This window comes from Curcuma longa, chromosome 18 (genome assembly GCF_044706935.1).
Source record: "Curcuma longa cultivar G26 ecotype Majalengka, Jawa Barat chromosome 18, ITB_CL_G26_1.1, whole genome shotgun sequence".
Lineage (NCBI taxonomy): Eukaryota > Viridiplantae > Streptophyta > Magnoliopsida > Zingiberales > Zingiberaceae > Curcuma > Curcuma longa.
The window spans coordinates 5,111,480-5,129,484 of NC_133878.1; the positions used below are offsets into that span (position 1 = coordinate 5,111,480).

Consider the following 18,005-nt stretch of genomic DNA (forward strand, 5'->3'; position numbering starts at 1 on the left):
TGGATCGGCTCTATTATGAGGAAGTTCCGAGGGTTTCTGATTTCCTTTGATTCAACCCGATTGCAGATGAATCCAAGTTTGAATTGAATTTTCATTTACATTTGTTGAAAAACACCAAAACCCCCATTTTACATTTGAAAAACCCAAAAAGAACGACAACTTAGCTTGATTCAAAATACGACTCGTGGCCCCTATATTACATTTGTTTGTGAGCTAAGGGTTTTCGATTATAAATTCTAATTTGAGGCTCATTCGTGACATCTAGTTGTGGGCTCTATCAAATTTTAGCATCGTTGCCGGGGAAATAACTAGTAGAGATTGTTTGAATTGAGCTATTTTCATTTTTCTTTATTGCTTTGATCATTATTGGTTTGCAAAATGTATGAAAATTCATTTTATCAGCAACCATCTTTTCAACAATTTGAACAATCAAAATTTTTATTTGCAGGAACCTTATCAAGGTTTTCAACAAGTGGATCACCAATTTCAATATCAAAATCAGAATTTTCAGCATCCTTATCAGCTACACAGCAATTCAATGGATTCCACCAAAATTTCGATAATTTTCAACAAGTTCAGAATTCACATTTTCAACAATTCCATCAATTCCAACAAAAACATTTCAGCAACCATTTCAAAATTTTCACAGCCTTATAGTCAAAGCCCCAAAATCAAAGTTTTCAAGGGAATAATTTTCAGCAACCTTCATGAATTTTCAACCAAATTTTCAACATCAAAATGCACCATTTCAACCCCAAAATCAATGTCAATCATCAATTTTCTCAAAGTGGACAGATTTGTCATCAATTTCAGCAGCCCACATATTTTCAAGATTCAAATTCAAACCAAGGGAATTATGGGAGTTCTAGTGGGCTCATTCAACAATTACAAAAGCTTGAGGAGAGATTGCAACAAAGCTTGCAACAACAAGAGCTTGAGGAGAGAATGCAACAAATCTTGCTACAACAACAAAGACAACTTGCAAGTAGCATGATTCAAATGCAAGCTCAAGGATCAAGTCAATTACCTTCTCAAGAAATTCCAAATCCTGAAGAAAAGTTTGATGAAATAATTTTGAAGAGTGGGGAGCCTACTTCAAATCAAAGCACTCAAAAATCAAATATTCATGAAGAAATTCCATCAGATCAATTTTCAAATCAAATCAGCTCTGAAGTGGATTCTACAGCAGTTAATTGTGAACCAAATTCAAGTCTAAATTCTTCATCAATTGATCTTATAAATTTGGTTGAAGAACAAGAGGAAAACAAAAATTTTGGGGATTTCACAGGAGATACAGAGGCACAGGTTGATTTTAGTTTGGATGGTGGAGAGGATATTTTAGCTACTGAGGCAGCTGATCTGGAGCCTAGTTTTGATTCACTTGCAGTTGAGGATGATCACATGAGTGTAGGGGATTTTACTGAACCCCAGGGACCACCATTTTTGAGTGATATATCAGAGGATTCAGAAAATAGATATGAGAGTGTAGGGGATTGCACTGAGCCCCAGGGATCACTCATACCTATTGAGCAGTCACAGTTGGAGTTGAAGATTTTGCCAGATAATTTGCAGAATGTTTGTTTGGAAGAAAATCAGAGTCCACTAATTATTATTGCCCAAGATTTCAGAGTCAGAGCAGGAGGAAAATTTATTTCAAGTTCTGAGGCAGCAAAAGGAAGCTATAGGGTGGACATGGATTGATATGATTGGGATTGATTCTATTATTTGCATGATATAGAATTTATTGGGAGGAAAATGTGAAAATTCAGAAAACCACAAAGGAGGCTAAAACCATTGGATCTGAGTGTTGTGAAGAAAGATGAATTGGTGCCTACAAGACTGAGAAAAGCATGGATCTACAAGATTCTTCGATACAAAGTGAGGCATAAATTGGTGAAAGGATTATATCCACCGGCTCAAGAAATATTTTGAAGAATTAAAGGAGCTAGAGGTGGATGTTTGGACTTCATGATGCTATCTACCCGGCCTAAAGGGGAGTTTTCTATCTTACGCTTTACTTTCATTGTTAATACCATTTTTTATTTTTCTTTTTAATTTTCAGTTTCATATCAGTAATAACATGCCATTTTCATGAGCATTTTTGTTTGAAATAAAATCTTGAAATTCATTTCATGCATGGTTTGGGTGTGAGGAATAAATGTATCCCCCTAGAAAGTCTTTATATCATTTTAGAGGCCTTTGAAAGTGAGTTAAATTTGATTGATTATTCTTGGAATTAAGTTCATGGATAAACACTCTTGAACACTTGAGTTACCCTTAGTAATGGAGTCTAGAGTGATGAAATTAAGATAGTGTACATTTTCTACCTAGTGAGGTTTATACCCTATTGTGTGATGCACTTTTGTGATTGATTACTCTAGAACTTGCTTGTGTTCTTTCAAGGCTAAATTTTCTATGATAGGGTCCACATTTATGAAGGTTAATCAACTTGTTTCATCACCCACACATTTTCCTTGATACATTTCATGCTATTACCTATACTTCACATCACTTTCTTTAATCTTTTTCACCTTAATTTCGATTCACCTTTTCTTTTATCTTGGATGTGGGTATTCTTTGAATGCTATTAATGTTTCTTGCCCGAGACGGTCAAGGATTTAAGTGTGGGGGAGGTGTTTCTAAGCATGGAAATATTTGGATGATACAAGCAACTTTGGACTAATTTTCATGGCATTAAGTATATTGGTTTTGAATGTTAGAACCTATTGTTTGGACTGAAATTTGAACTGTTCTAGGCTGAGATGAGTTGAGATCAGATTATATCAGGGAAGATGGCATTTAATTTTGTTTGATTAGTAAAAAAAAAAAAGAAAAAAAAAAAAAATGAATGTGCCAATTAGAGTTGTTTTGTGCCAAAATGATTTGCAACAAGGAGTTACAATTCAAACTTAATTTAATTCATGAGGTGAAATTCATAAGATGAGAAAAAAAAAACAAAGGTTAGAAAGGATAGTGAGATGACAAGCAATTGAAGTGGATTCAGAAACCATGAGTAAGAATCAGCTTTGAAGTTTAAGATTTGAAAAAAGAACTTCATTGTTGAACCCAAGTTAGAAATTTAGAATTTACTTTGTTTAAGGCTGGTTTGGGTATCAATTATGTTTAGCTGTTAGTTTCTGAATTTTGTAGAGTTTAAGCTTTTAAATCCTGTGTAATTACAAGCTAATAAAGCCATATTGATGTTAATCAGTAAAGTGTTAAAAGAAAGACTATTTGTGTTTAAATGAAGAGGAATCAATCAAAGGTTAAAATTCAAGGGCAAAAACAGATTTAATGCAGAATTTGTGATGAGCTGTTGAAAAATGAATTATTTTGCTTGGATTGTTTCAATTAATCAGTTGAAATTCATTTGAAGAAGTAGGATTGATATGTGATAATTATGGGCACAAACCAGATTCGAAAATGCATCATATCAGAAAAAAAAAGAAAAAACAGAATGAAGAGAAAAAAATTAAAAACAGAATAATGTTTCAAAGGTGAAGAGTAGTGTATCAAAAACATGGGATAAGTTGATGAATTTGGTGAAACTTAATTCAATTCAAGCATTCTTGAGACAACAAGTTGAGATTCTAATCAAGTTTGTGGATGGCAGCAAGAAAAAGAAAGAAATAGAAAAAAAAAATCAGAAAAAAACAGAAAAGAACTGCAATTCTGTTTTTCAGAATTTTTGTGCTGAAATTTTAAATTTTTCTAGCTACTGATTTGAGCTCTAATTGTAGGAAAATTGCATGATGATAAGAATTAGTAATCAATCTACAATGTGGAAAAAGAATGGATGAAAAACAGTGAGAAAATGGAGAGAATAAAGAAAGTATCATTTTGATTTTGAATGGTTTTTGGAATTGAAATTGCTATTGATACATTGAGATTATGGTTTAATGTGAAATGAATTTTGATGGCTGATGATTGGTTGCTATTTCTTAGCTCTTGTGAAACTTAAATGTGAAGAAATTGGGTTTGTTTTCGAAGGGAAACAAAAGATAGCATATTTGGTGGATTTTGAGGCAAAATGGAGAAGGAAAATGGAGTTATGTATCAAGGAGAGATATTGAAGAGGTTTAGATCAGATTGGTTTCATGGAATTGAAGAACAAACAGAAACAAATATGTTACAAAAGAAAGGAAATAGAAAAGAGGGCAAGAAATCATTGATTAGCATTTAATTGTATTCATGTCTACCACTACCACTCATTTCCCTTCAAGCACTTTTCTTTGAAATTTTCTTTCTACAATTTTTCATTTCATTTGTATCAGTTCATGATTTCTTTATTATCTTCAATAATCCTTAATAGGTGTGGATTCCAAATCAAGAATGCTAGTGGAGAGTAGAAAGCAAGCAAGCCTATGGAAGTGCATGAAACTTAAGTTGCTTGAGTGAACCCTACATTATTTTGATCATGAATTAGAATTAGGGTGAGAGCCACTGATTTATCTACTGAAAATAACCTTGTGAGAATGAGTGTGGTGCATTTATCTTAATTAGTCATGAAGGATGAAACTTGCTAGGTGGTTAACCAAGTACAAGAGTTTAGTTCATGAACTTAAACTTTTGAGATTCTACAACTTTAGGTAATTCTCTTTCAATTGTTTCTAATTATGATTGAGGATGATCTAGGGGGGTACGATGGTAGGAGTTTTTCTTAGTTTTATTGTTTTGGCTTGAGCGGGACGCACAAGGTTAAGTGTGGGGGAATTTGATGAGCTAGGATTTTATGGTATTTTGTTGATTCATTTTGGGTTTTATTGTGGACAATTAAATGTTAAATCAACATAATTAGATTGCATTTGTGATATGTGGTATTTTTAGATGATTGATATAATTTCTGTAATTTTGATGGTTAATTTGGTATTAATTGATTTTTAAATCTTTGTAGGACTCAAGTGGAGCCATGATCGAGCCAATTGGGACCGAGTCAAGTCAAAATTGATCAATTTGATGGACCCAAAAAATTCATGATCAAGATTTAAGTTGATTAGAACTGAACCCATTCGAATTTGAGACGAACCAGAGTCGAATTGGAGCTGAATTGGAGCTGAACCGGATTGATTTGAGTTGAATCAACATTAAACCGCATTGAACCGGGTTCAAACAGTACCGAACCGGCGAAATTCAAATCCCACGTTATAACGAGAAGAAACACTGTAGCACGAGATCGTGATTTTCTCTACTGTTCATCTTCGTCCCCGCGAGCTGCTTCTTCTGTTTTCTTAGATTTAGAGCCAGATTTCCGGGTTTTTCTTCTTCCAAATCAAATTTCAGCTTCTAGAGACGATCACGAATTCAGCTTGGGAGTCAATAGGAGGCGATTCTTTCCATTGAGGGTTTCATCGGATTATCTTTGCCACCGTGAACTTCAACTGGATTATCTTCGATCTATCATATTCGGAGCAATCGGTTCATTCAAAGGGGTTCTCTGAAGAGTATTGAAGGTTCCTGAGCATTGAATTAATCACGATTTGAAGGAAATCCAGCTGATGAAATTAATCCGGATCGGCTCTGTTCTGAGGAAGTTCCGAGAGGGTTTCTGATTTCCTTTGATTCAACCCGATTGCAGATGAATCCAAGTTTGAATTGAGTGTTGTTCTTCTGGATTTCTGATGTTTTTCTCAGATCTAGTGTGACGGCTAGATTGGATTTAGTTTGTAAGGGAAACTCCAGAATTCTGTGCTATGCTGTTTTTCTTTTATTTCTGAACAGAGTTTCGATTCTGATCTGTTTGATTAATTTGTAGTTTACATTTAAACGATTTTCATATCACCTATGGTTGTTGATCAGTGTTTTTGAATTGTTAGAATTTGTTGCATTTGTTCGATCATTGTTTCTATCAGAATTGGGTTGACTGTATGGTATCAGATACTGTTCACCGTATCAGTATTTTGATCTGATAAACTAGCAGTTCATTCGATGATAGCTTAAGGGTTAGTTTCATGTGTTAGTTAATTGCATATGATAGTTAGATTGCATCTGTGTTTTGTAAGCTAGGTTAATTTCTTTATAATTCCATTTCTTGTCTTAGTCAACTTTCCCTTAGTTCTAGTTGTTGATTTCCTTAAGTTTTTTTGTCTAATTTGATTTGCAATGCAGTTTACATCTTAGTTACTAATTCCGATAGCTTGTTATATTTCTGATCATTGCATTTACGATTCATCAACATTAGTTGAATTTCAAATTCCATGAATTGAGTTGAATTGCATTTTCAGGTTTGTTTTGATACCTTATTTCAATAGTTGCATTTTTAGATTAGTAAATTGCATTTCTCATTTGTTTTCTGATTTTAATTTTCATTTACGTTGAAAAACACCAAAACCCCCATTTCATATAAAAAAACCCAAAAATAAAACGACATCTTAGCTTGATTAAGACAATTCTCTATTTGTCCTTGAAAAATATGACTCGTGACCCCTATACTTCATTTGTTTGTGAGCTAAGGGTTTTCGATTATAAATTCTAATTTGAGGCTCATTCGTGACACTAGATGTGGGCTGTATCAAATCAATTCTCATGAGTTACAAACCTCCTTTGTAACCCTCATGATGTGGCAAACCTTGATGATGTGGAGCATCATCATTGGCCACCACTTATGCCACCTCAACTCAAAGTCAATTGGTCAAGTCAAGCATTGACTATGAGGTGGCATAAATCAAGTCAACATGGACTATGACATGGCAAAAGTCAAGTCAAACTTGATGATGATGTGGCACAAAGTCAAGTTAAACTTGATCCTCAAGTCTAGTCAAACTTGACGATAAAATCTTCCTTCTCAAGTCAAGTCAAACTTGACTTTTAATCTCCAAGGTTGATCAAATCAACTCCACTAGTCTAATTTAGATTACACTTAACCCAATTTGATTCATCATATGAATTTAATCCTCTTGGTTCATCATATGAACCTAATTTCCACCTAATTGCCCTTTGTGTGTGATCCTATAGGTTCTTATAACGTTGGCAATGCTTCTAAACCGATTTAGAAACATAAATAGTGAGCGGTATCTAGCAACACATCACTACTACCCAAGTTACAAGAATGTTGAGATCCAACATCACCATTGTGACTACTAATTGTGACTCTTTACAATATGTGACAATGTCCTTCTATCCTTGATATCATGATTGATCAAACCGAGGCATAGACCGTGTCATCCTCTAATCAATCTATGTCTTGAACTCCAAGTAGACTCACTACAATCAAACGAGCTCAACATCACATGTTGACTCATTTGGGCATGACCATGCACTTTAGTGATCTCACTCTATCAAGAACTATGATATCACTCCCGTTATATGGGAGGGATAGATCCCATCTACATCACTCACATCCCTCCGCACAATTTGTTACATATCTAGTAATCGCCTTTATAGTCCACCCAGTTACGGGTGACGTTTGACGAAGCCAAAGTAAGTAATTCCTCATGTAGGGAACCATGATGACTTCAGGTCCAAGGACTAATAGTCATACTAATAGCCACATGAGAAAGTATATGACACTCATATAACGATCCATGATACTTTCTCATGGCGGATCATTCAGTATATATTCTCCAATACATACCCATGTGTCATCTTGATATCTCATATCCATGACTTGTGAGATCAAGTCATCATGTTGACCTACATGCTAGTCTCGTCGCATTAACATTGTCCTTGAATGTCAATACTCGACTAGGAATCATTTAGAGTAGTGTTCTCTATATCATCTCACTATCGATTCAACCAATCTATTGATATAGATATGAACACTCTACTCAAGAACGCTACTATACTTAGTTATTTGGCACCAATACAAGTAAGTATAATAACCATAATGAAATGCCTTTATAAATAGAAATATGATATAATGAGTCCATACAACAATCATCATATGATTGGCTCTAGGGCTCTCACTAACAGGATTAACATTCATCTTCCACGTTGACCCCTAGCTACTCCTCCCCTTATCACCCGTGAAGAAAGAGAGATGACTATCTATGAAGCAACTATTTAGTATAATCAAAACTCTTAAAGACTTTTGAAAGGCCCGGGCTTAGTGGAAATGACCTAAAATGAAGTTTTTTTTTGAAATGCCATGAAGAAAAAGTCTCCGATGGGTTTAGGTTAAGGGTTAGCTTAAAAAACTAGTTCGTATCCTTGCAGTTAGGTTGGCCATTGAACAAAGGAATATTTTAGATATAAAATAGAATAAAAAAAGGACCTTTTGAACATAACCCCATCATTTTTAGGTCTTGTGGATCAGAGTCATGCTGAGTCAAGCTTTATGTTGATGAAGTTTATTTAATAAGACAACTGAGTCAAACTAAATTGAGGCTAACATAAATGATCATTGAAAGCATTTTTTTCAAGCTTATTTTGAATTTGATTCGTTTAGATGTTATCGTGCTTTTAATTTAAATTTATTTAAAATTTTTGTATTTCTAAACTTGTTTAGTTGGTTAGTGAGCTTAATATATATAGTTATTTTAAGAATTATTTATTTATTTATTATATTAATAAGAGATTTGTTAATGAATATAATTCATAAATATTGATCATAAATATTATTTATGAATAATTAATAAATTTTATTTATCAATATTAATAAATTAAATAGGTCTTGAAATTTTTTAATTCGAGCACAACTTTCAACTATCACAATATGATCCCTTTCGCTTTTCACTTTTTATTTTTTTTTCTCTCGAATGACATTCTTAACTTTAGTGCACACATGTATGTGTGCATCGTGGATAATATAATCCCTTGAAGGGGATGAAAGGAAGGCAACGTTCCATATAAATATTCTTCTGTAAAAAAGTGGAATTCGCCATTTTAGCGGCTCCACACGGTTGACCTCATGATCATTTGTGAGGAGGTAAATCGAAAAATTACAGTTGATCACGATGCAAGAGGGTATTACCTGACTTCGTCAGGATTCGAGTCCTTGTCCTCTTTACAACTTTACTGCATCGTAATCAATTTAGCTATGCCTCGAGAACTCCATATAAATACTCGATTGTTCTCTCGTGGAAGCTTGGGCTTTTCAAACCTGATTTGAAGCCCTCAATTTGCTATCTGAATGTGATTGAATAAAAAAAGAAAAATCATCCTTGTTGTAGCACTGTAGTGGTAAAAGATAAAATATATTCTTAAATAATCAAAATTCAAATAATCAGAATTTAATTTTTATATAGAATATTTTTATGATGATTAAATTATTGATGATATTCAGTCATTTGTATTTTTTTTAGATTTATTTGATGAGTAAAAGATGAGACCGTCGTAGATTCGTCAGTTCCGTGAGAATTAAATACTCGATAAAAAAAAAAGGAAAAGCCGGCATTGCCATGGGATAAAAATAGAGAAACAGGGGAAAAAACAGACGAGACAGAATGAAATGGCGCCGGCGAGGGTGAGATCCGGCGGCGAGACAGCGGTGTTCTTCGCGGCGACGCTAGGGATATGGGGCGCGTGGGTAGCCTTCGAAATGAGCGTCAACAGGAGGTCCGAGCTCGTGCTCGTCGTCGCCGGTTTCTTCTTCTTTCAGGCCGCCAACTGGGGCATACGCTTGTCTGTCTCCCGCGACCCGCTCTTCGTCAACACCGCCGTCTCGCTTCTCCACTCCACCATCACCTCTGCCTCCGGTTTGTTTCTCTCTCTTTGCATAATAGCTTCCTGTGAAATTAGCGCTTGCTTTCGCCAATTGGTTTTTTTTTTTTGTTTTCCACATCGATTTACTGCCGAAGCCCACCGCAGTTAAAATCTGTGTTGTAACCCTAAAAGAGGCACGGATTGATACCGTCATCAGACAAACAATTTGGGGTTGGCAGGTGATTATTCAAGAAAAATAATATATTTATCCGAAACTCGTCGACAATTTGTGGAGATGGTATTGCTAATTGGACCAGGACAAGCTAGCTAGCTTGTTACTATAATGTTCTAGATTATATTGGGGACTCCCCTTTCCTCATTTTTTTCACAATAGCGGTGGCTATTTGGTCTGATTTAGAGCACTCTACTTGTTTCACATTTATCCATCTGGTATACAATTTCGTTCATCAAACTATGAGAAGTATACTCTCCCATCCGATTTTCCCTGCTTCAGCCTGATGGGAGTTAGAAGTGATGTTGCAGGTTTACAGTCAATCATATATACAACATAGGCTTTCACTCTACATTTTCTGAAGTTGTTGATGAAGAACCAGATTGTGATAGTGCAACGACCCAAATTAATTTGAATCAAGTGAATTATAATTTAATTTTTTATTCTTTGAGGAAACAAGATATTACTTTATTTCGGTTTATGTGAGATTGGAACCAACACCACAATCCAAGTGAGAACACACAAATATGGCCTAGAACAATCCACTACGTGTGGCCTAGTAGCCCAACGATGATGACAACACATCAAAACCCTTTTTTATTTTTTTGCTACTTTGACCTAGTCTTTAAGTCACTTTAAACTCAAGAAGTCTGCCAGAGCTATGGCAATGCTTAAACATGCATGAAGATGTTAGGACTCCCATCCTCGGTCTTGATGGTTTTGATGATATTGACAAAGAGTTTAAGTTAGCTTTGTGGTTACTTACGTGTCTGTGAAGTTATATAGGGTCTACTAAATGTAAGGTTATGAGAGCTCAAAGGCTCAAGGTCCATAAGATCGGAGAAGGATATCACATCTAAGGGATTACAGGACGAAGAGCATCGGAGCATGAAGTCGTAGAGGAGATTTTCATAAGCAAATGCGAGAAGGATAGCTAAGCAGGAGCCACAGACGCAAAGTGTCTGAGGGATGCAGCTTGACGATAAAAGACCTCAAGACTTGAAGATACTCCAAATAAGATGAGTGGAATGATCTATACACATGGGTCAAAGGGTAGACAAGTGACTTAGGTGGGCTCGACCTTACAATTGGTCGAAGTCATGACATCAGTCGATTGATGGATAGATCCAGTCAACTGGTGTTGGTATTTGAATACCCCAAGTTTAGGATAGTTTGGGATATTAGGGAATCAATTGACTGATGAGTAAGGATCAGACCACTATTCGTAATAAGTTTTTGATAATCAAATAGTAAGTTTTTGAGTTGACTAGCATAATCGACTAGAGTTTACAAAAAAAAAAATTTAAAGGTTTAGGAATTGACTAGATCCGTCGATGAATACAAATAGTTGACTAATTTTCGATTGATGTTGTATCAACGATTTAAAATGGAGTCGATGATGGAAAGATCAATGACATAATGTAGATAAGATTTGAAGATTCAGTCGACTAGTATGCAATAAGGAGTTGGCTATGGTCGCCAGATCAACTAACGGGACTCGAGGGGTTGCGAGAAGGATAAGCTTTGCTATGAAATACATGCCAATGCTCAATCTTTTTCAAGCCTTCATTGTTATTGATTCCACTTGTATTTTCTTATTTAGTTTTGGCTGATTGTAATAGGTTTCCTCACCTTCAATTGTTAATCGAATAGGAGAAAAATAGTGGACGTTATATGCATATGCTTTGGACGTGAAATTGGTGGTTGTGAACCAAGTAAATTGAAGGTGTCTTTCTGGCATGGTTTGTTTGTTGTGTTCTAAATTTTCATTGCGCACTATTTTTTTGTAGAACACTAGTATTGTAGGTGAAATGTGGTATTCACCTCTCTCTACCATGTCAACATCCTGATCCAACATGTGGTATCAGAGTATTGAACGACTATCAGCCGATGAAGCATATGGTTGAAGATTGATTTTAAATTCCTAAACTCGAGAGAAATTTTGCATCATGGAAGCATAAGATGATACTCTACTTTAGACTTTGATATTGACACAACAATGGCAATCGAAGAAGGTTATGATCTTCTAGTTGATAAAAATGATAACTTGATTTAACAAAGAAGCAAAAAGAAAAGGTGATAGCTGACACCAAGGCCAAGCTTGCGTTAGAATATGCAATACCAGATTTTGAGATGAGCAAAAATACTCAACAATAAAAGAGCTATGGGAAAAAATCATTGAGATGCATGAAGGATTGACAGAGGCAAAGTTTGCACGGAGAGATCTGCTACGATAAAAGCTCAACACATTCACAATGCTGAAGGGGGAGCAAATTGTAGAATTGCACTCAAGGTTTAAACAACTTATGTTTGAACTAACTAGTGTTGGTGAAAATTTATCAAATAGGGATCTTATTTGAATGACACTAAACGTCCTATTGAGAACTCAATATTTGAACTCCTCGTCAATAGATCGCCCGAGATCTAAATGTAAGTAGTTTAGATTCATTATTTTCTGAATTCAAATTATAGGCTTCTAGAGATCCAGACAACGAAGGAAACAAGCTATTGAACATAAAAGCATAGCTCTGATTGGAAAAGAAAAGGGCCAAAGAGGATGATCGTCATCTTTAGATTTTGAGAAGTTCACCATAGAAGAAGATAGTGATGGAAATGCATGTTTGGTAAGTAAGGTAAGATGTAAATTTAAGAATAAATTTAAATTAAATAGGGAAGACTTGAAGGAATATTTAAAGAACAAAAAGAAGAAGGAAGAAAGAAGATGAATGGTACATTGCTACAACCACAAGAAGGAAGGACACATAAGAGACTCATGTCTGAAATTGGGGAAAGAAAAAGAGTAGGAAGCAAATTCATCCAAAAAGTCAAAGAAAAAAATCCCCATAAGAAAAACTTAAAAGCTACTTGGGACGATTTAAGTTCATCGGAGGATGTAAACAAAACCTTATTAGCACTTCCAGCCTTCTACAAAACCGACAAAGCATTCGTGGCAACAAATGATAGCTCGTCATTATAAGAAAGTGAAGAAGAGAAATCATATCAAGGGGGAGATGACACGGTGAGGTAAACTCTTTCTCTTTTGAATCTAAATTAGTAGATTTAGTAAATTCCTTGAATGAACAATTAGATATGAAAAGAAAATTAAATTTTTGAAAAAGGAAAATGCCATGGTAGAAGAAAAACTAAGCTTAATAGTACCTTGTTATAAATTGCATGAAGAACTAGAGCTAGAGAATGACTCCCTAAGAAAGCAAAGTGACTCTTTGAAAATAGCACTAGAAAAATTTACTATCGGATCACATTCATTAAATATGCTAATTGATAGTCAAAGTGGAAATTTTTGGAAAAATGGTTTAGGAATTAAGGAATATAAGAAAGAAAAGACATACTTTAGGCTATCAGCTAGAGGATAAGGCACTATAAGAACAATAGCAAAGAAATGAATACGTAGATATTACGTGGTTAACCATATTGATGATCTCTAGGGTACCGAAATCTACACTTTGTCACTAGATGACCTCTAGGGTCAACCATATTGAAACATATGCTATAATTATGATATGGTTGACATGGCGTAAGTATTAAATGAATGTTAGATCTTCATGATACACTTTCATTGTTTCTAAAGTTGTACCAGAATTTTAACACGACACAATTTTCTTCATAAACATGGCACAATCTAGGTGGTAGTCGACTGGGTGAGGTATATCAGTCGATTGGTCCATGAGTCAACTGATGCATGCTTCTCAATCGATTAGCACATATGGCCGAAACTGATAAGGGTTCAGAACTTTTAACTTTGCTATCTAAATCACATTTTAGGTTTGTGATGAGTGGCAAAGGGGGAGATTTTAGTGTTTAAGTAATCATTTACATTTTTTAAAAAATTCCAACTCTAGGCGAGCCTAGGTGAATGGGGAGCTTGACTTTCCTTATTTGCATTTTGTCTATAATTTTGCCTAACTTAACCGGATTGACAATCATAAAAAAGGATGACATTGTTAGGACTCCCATCCCTGATCATGATGGTTTTGATGATATTGGTAAACGATTTAAGTTAGCTTTGTGGTTATTTGATGCGTATGCTAGGTTGTGCAGCTACCAAGTATATAGGTTATAAGGGCTTGATGGCTGGATGGCTGAAGGTCCGTAAGATCGGTGGATGACACATCCGAGGGACGGTAGGAAGTTGAGGAGATCTATGTAAGCAAAAGCGAGAAGGATTGCTAAGGAGGAGCCGCGGGTTTAAAACATCTGAGGCACCCAACTTAACGGTAGAAGACCTCAAACCTTGAAAATACTCCTAGTAATATTAGTGGAGTGATATGTATACATGGGTCGAAGAGAAGACAAACGACTTAGACAGACTTGACCTTAGAACTGGTTGAACTTATAACATTAGTTGATTAATGGATAGATCTAGTTGACTGGTGACTCTGGTATTCGAATAACTCAAGTTTAGGCTAGTTTTGGGTATTAGGGTTGAATTAATCGACCGATGAGTAAGGATTAATCGACTGTTCATAAAAAGTTTGAGTCGATTGGTGCAATCGACTAGAGTCTACAGAAAAAGATAGAAGGTTCAAGAATCGAATGGATTAGTCGATTGAATACAAATCAGTCGATCGATAGTTCAGACTGGTTAATTGATGTTGTAGCGATTAATTCAAATTGTCCTGAAGATGTAAAGATCAATGACACGATGCATATAGGTGGCAATAAGGAGTTGATTGATGGCCGCCAAATCAGTTACTGGAAGATTTAAGTTGAAGGCTATAAATATGATTCGAGGGGCTGCGAGAAGGGTAAGTTTTGCTCTGAAATAAATGCCAACACTCAGTCTTTTTCAATCTTTCATTGTTTGATTCCACTTATATTTTCTTATTTGATTCTCGTTGATTGTAAGAGGTTTCTCCACCTCCAGTTGTTAACTAAAGAGAAAAAATAGTAGACGTTGTGTGCATATGCCTTGGATGTAGTAATCTGGGAGTTGTGAACCGAGTAAATCGAAGGCGTCTCTTTGGCTTGGTCTATTTGTTATGTTCTAAATTTTCATTGCACACTATTTTTTTTTGTAGAACACTAACACTACAAGTGGATTGTGGTATTCACTCCCTCTACCACACTTGCATCCCGATCCAATATAAGAGACTACTGGCAACTAATGAGCTTCTTAGTGACATCTTTTAGAATATTTATTATTTGATTCATGCCCTTGTTAAAACTCGTGGCCAGATTCAAAGAAATGAGACCTTCTTCACTAAAAAGATCTATTGCACTAAAAGAGCACAAAAGTAAATCTATATTCATCTACTAGAACTTAAGTAATCTTTTATACTACATTTTTCTAAATTCCTTGGTTCCTGCGATATGCATCATGACTTCTTTAGTGGTCATGTATCCTCACCTTGTTGGCCTTTGTTGCCCTTTCGGACTTATCCAACAATTCTAGTTGACTTCTACTTTTTCTTCTTGAGATTCCTTTAAAGCAGTTTGTAATTTCTTCTTTACTTTATCCAAAAGCATATGCTAAATTATCAGATGTTCGTATTGTTTTTTGATTTGCAACCCCCAATTCTTTTTGTTGTTTAAGGTGAAGTAAGTTTTTGTAGCATTTCTAGAGTGGCTGCTGCCTCTCTGGAATGCAGGAACAACATGTGAGGAACATAGTTTAAAATCTTTGGCCATTTTGCCCGTTACAGGAGAAATATTTCGTTCTGTTTGCAGATTAGCATTGACACAGGCACGCCTTTGGTGCTGGCGCGCCCTGAGGCTCCCGGGTGCGTCACGATGGCCTAGCGACGCGTTTGGACTCGTCTCGATGGCTTGGTGACATGTCCGGACGCGTCGCGATAGCTCGGTCCGGATGCATTGCGATGGCCCCGCGAAGTGCCCGGACGAGTTGCAACTTGCACTGGCCCAGTGATGTGTAGCGATGGCCCAGAGGCCGCCGCCGACGCATCTGGACATGTTGCGCTAGCACAGAGGCCGCCGTGGCAGCGTCACGTAAGCTCATTGTCGTGGGCTCATAGCGCGGACCGAAAATTGTAATTAATCAATTCGTAGCTATGATTGAGATATTTTAGATAAACTTAATTAAAATCTAATAAAATTATCTCATTAATTTAATATATATTTTAAAAAATATTTATTTTTTAAATATTTATATTAAAATTTTTATTTTTAATTAATAAATTGTATATTTAAAAATATCGGAACTATATTTGCACGAATACAGTGTTGAAATTGTATCGTTCCGGTCCGGGACTGAAACTTTGATACAGGTTGAGATATTAAACCATGGTGAGGAATAGTAGTCTCCTCTGCACTCGACTTCTTAGACGATATTGTGAGGGGGAGGCCCTATACTCTTTCTTCCTTCCTTTAGCATATCCTTATATCTAATGAAGACTTGAATAGTTAAAATGTTATGTTCTCATTTTGCTACATCCAACAAAGAGTCGAGTTGTACTATTAGAGGTACTCCTTAGGTGGAAGGTTGGAGGTGGCAACAATCCTAGAGGATAGGTTGTGGCTACTCTCTTCATGGCGGAAGATACCCTTCCTTCCTCCCCTTTGAAGGTGTTATTGATTGTGCATGCAAACTGGCTGTGCTGGTAAATTTTGATTAGAGATCGTTGTGGGATTGTTCTAAGACATTATCCTGTTGAGAAGATAATTCCTATCTTAGTCCTTATACCCTCTTGGGTCACGAAACACACTCATAGTACCCTACATGCAATTGGGCGAAGACCCTGGTGATAGTGACAACAAATGGTGATGAATTACTCGTACAGATCAAAACAGAGGACAATCTTGGATTGCACTATTTGTAACAGGGGAAATTTCGAGTGACCTTTTCCCCCCGCCACAGCAGTGATCAACATTGTTGACATGGACGACCACCTCTAGGGATTGGAAGCTCAAATGTTTTTGACCAGTACCCAAAAGCCCTTGACTCTTAGTCAACAGAAGCTAACATGGTTGGATTGGGCGGTGGAATTTGAAATTCAAATTCTTAAATTGTGGTGCAGAGATAGGCAACCAATCACCTGCTTAGGGGTGGGAAACTGTTTGGTGGAATTTGAATTTGAAAGCACCACTCCAATTCACAGTTGGTTTACATGGCAAAATTGGCAAAGAAACCTCCTAGCTCTACGGTGGCAAAGGGGAAAAACTTCAAGGTTGCAATTGCTGGTTCAGATGCAGTTGATATTTCAGAGGAAGCTTCCAGTCCAACTAACTAGCAACAACCTACTAGGGATGGAGAAGCTGAAGCTAGAGTGACAACTGATACAAAGCATCAGGTCACTAGCAATCTAGTTGTAGAAGGAAATCAACTCCTAACGGAGATCCATTGAGAAAGACCTATAGCCTAATAGAAATACAACCTCTAGGGGCGCCGCCTGTTGTGAATACCCTTGCCATTGATCTGACGATGGGTACCATGGATGAGAGAAATTGGGCGGACCTCTTCTACTCCAACAGAACAAGCACAAAAGACGTCATACTGCACCACTTCTAGGATATTAGAGGCAGATTGGCTGTTTGTTTTGAAGACATTGATACCGTGGAAAACTCACTAGGATACTATCTAGTGGGGCGATTCATGGGGAAATTCTCGAGATGAAAAGCCCTCCGAGATATGGCCACTAGGTGGAAAGTGCCATATAGGTTCCAAATTTGTGAATCATCTTCAAGTTTGAAACTAAAGAAGCAAGGGACAGAGTCCTAAATGGTGGTTCTTATGTTGTATATGGCTGCCCCATATACCTTAAGATCATTTCATGCTGCTTCTTGTTAAGGAGGAAGAGTTGTGTTGGATACTAGAATGGATCCAAATTCATTGAGCAAGGGACAAAATACTAAATGGGGGTTCTTATATTTGTATTGTAACATTGCTTCTTGTTCAAGGAGGAAAAGTTGTCAGGTACCCGTATGAATCCAAATTCATGGATTTCGAGTGGATTGCTGGGCCATCACGTTGAGTATGATAACGTCATGCATATGTAAGCCTTTATACTCAGATCAATTAACTCATAATAGGGGTAGGATTACGTATGCTACAATTTTGGTGGAAGTTAATGCATCCAAACCCTTCGTACGAAGCGTCCTAATTACTTTATCAATAGGTAGAAGTAGACTTGGAGTTCAGACTTGAATACACTCCGAAGTATTGTGATGGTTGCAAGCAAATGGGGCACTAAACTGGCACATGTAAGATCACGGTAGG

General features: G+C 36.2%; 1 protein-coding gene and 1 pseudogene across 1 annotated transcript in view; both read left to right on the forward strand.

Moving 5' to 3' along the window:
- Positions 1–1,701, forward strand: part of LOC141812135 (protein DETOXIFICATION 48-like) — a 2,962-nt pseudogene extending 1,261 nt beyond the window's left edge.
- A 7,645-nt stretch (positions 1,702–9,346) lies between these two features.
- The window catches only part of LOC141812254 (uncharacterized), a 31,954-nt gene continuing 23,295 nt past the window's right edge, over positions 9,347–18,005 (forward strand). Inside the window, exon 1 of the mRNA XM_074700310.1 lies at positions 9,347–9,632. Coding sequence (XP_074556411.1) covers positions 9,386–9,632 — 247 coding nt within the window. The 5' untranslated portion in view covers positions 9,347–9,385. The remainder of the gene's footprint in view (positions 9,633–18,005) is intronic.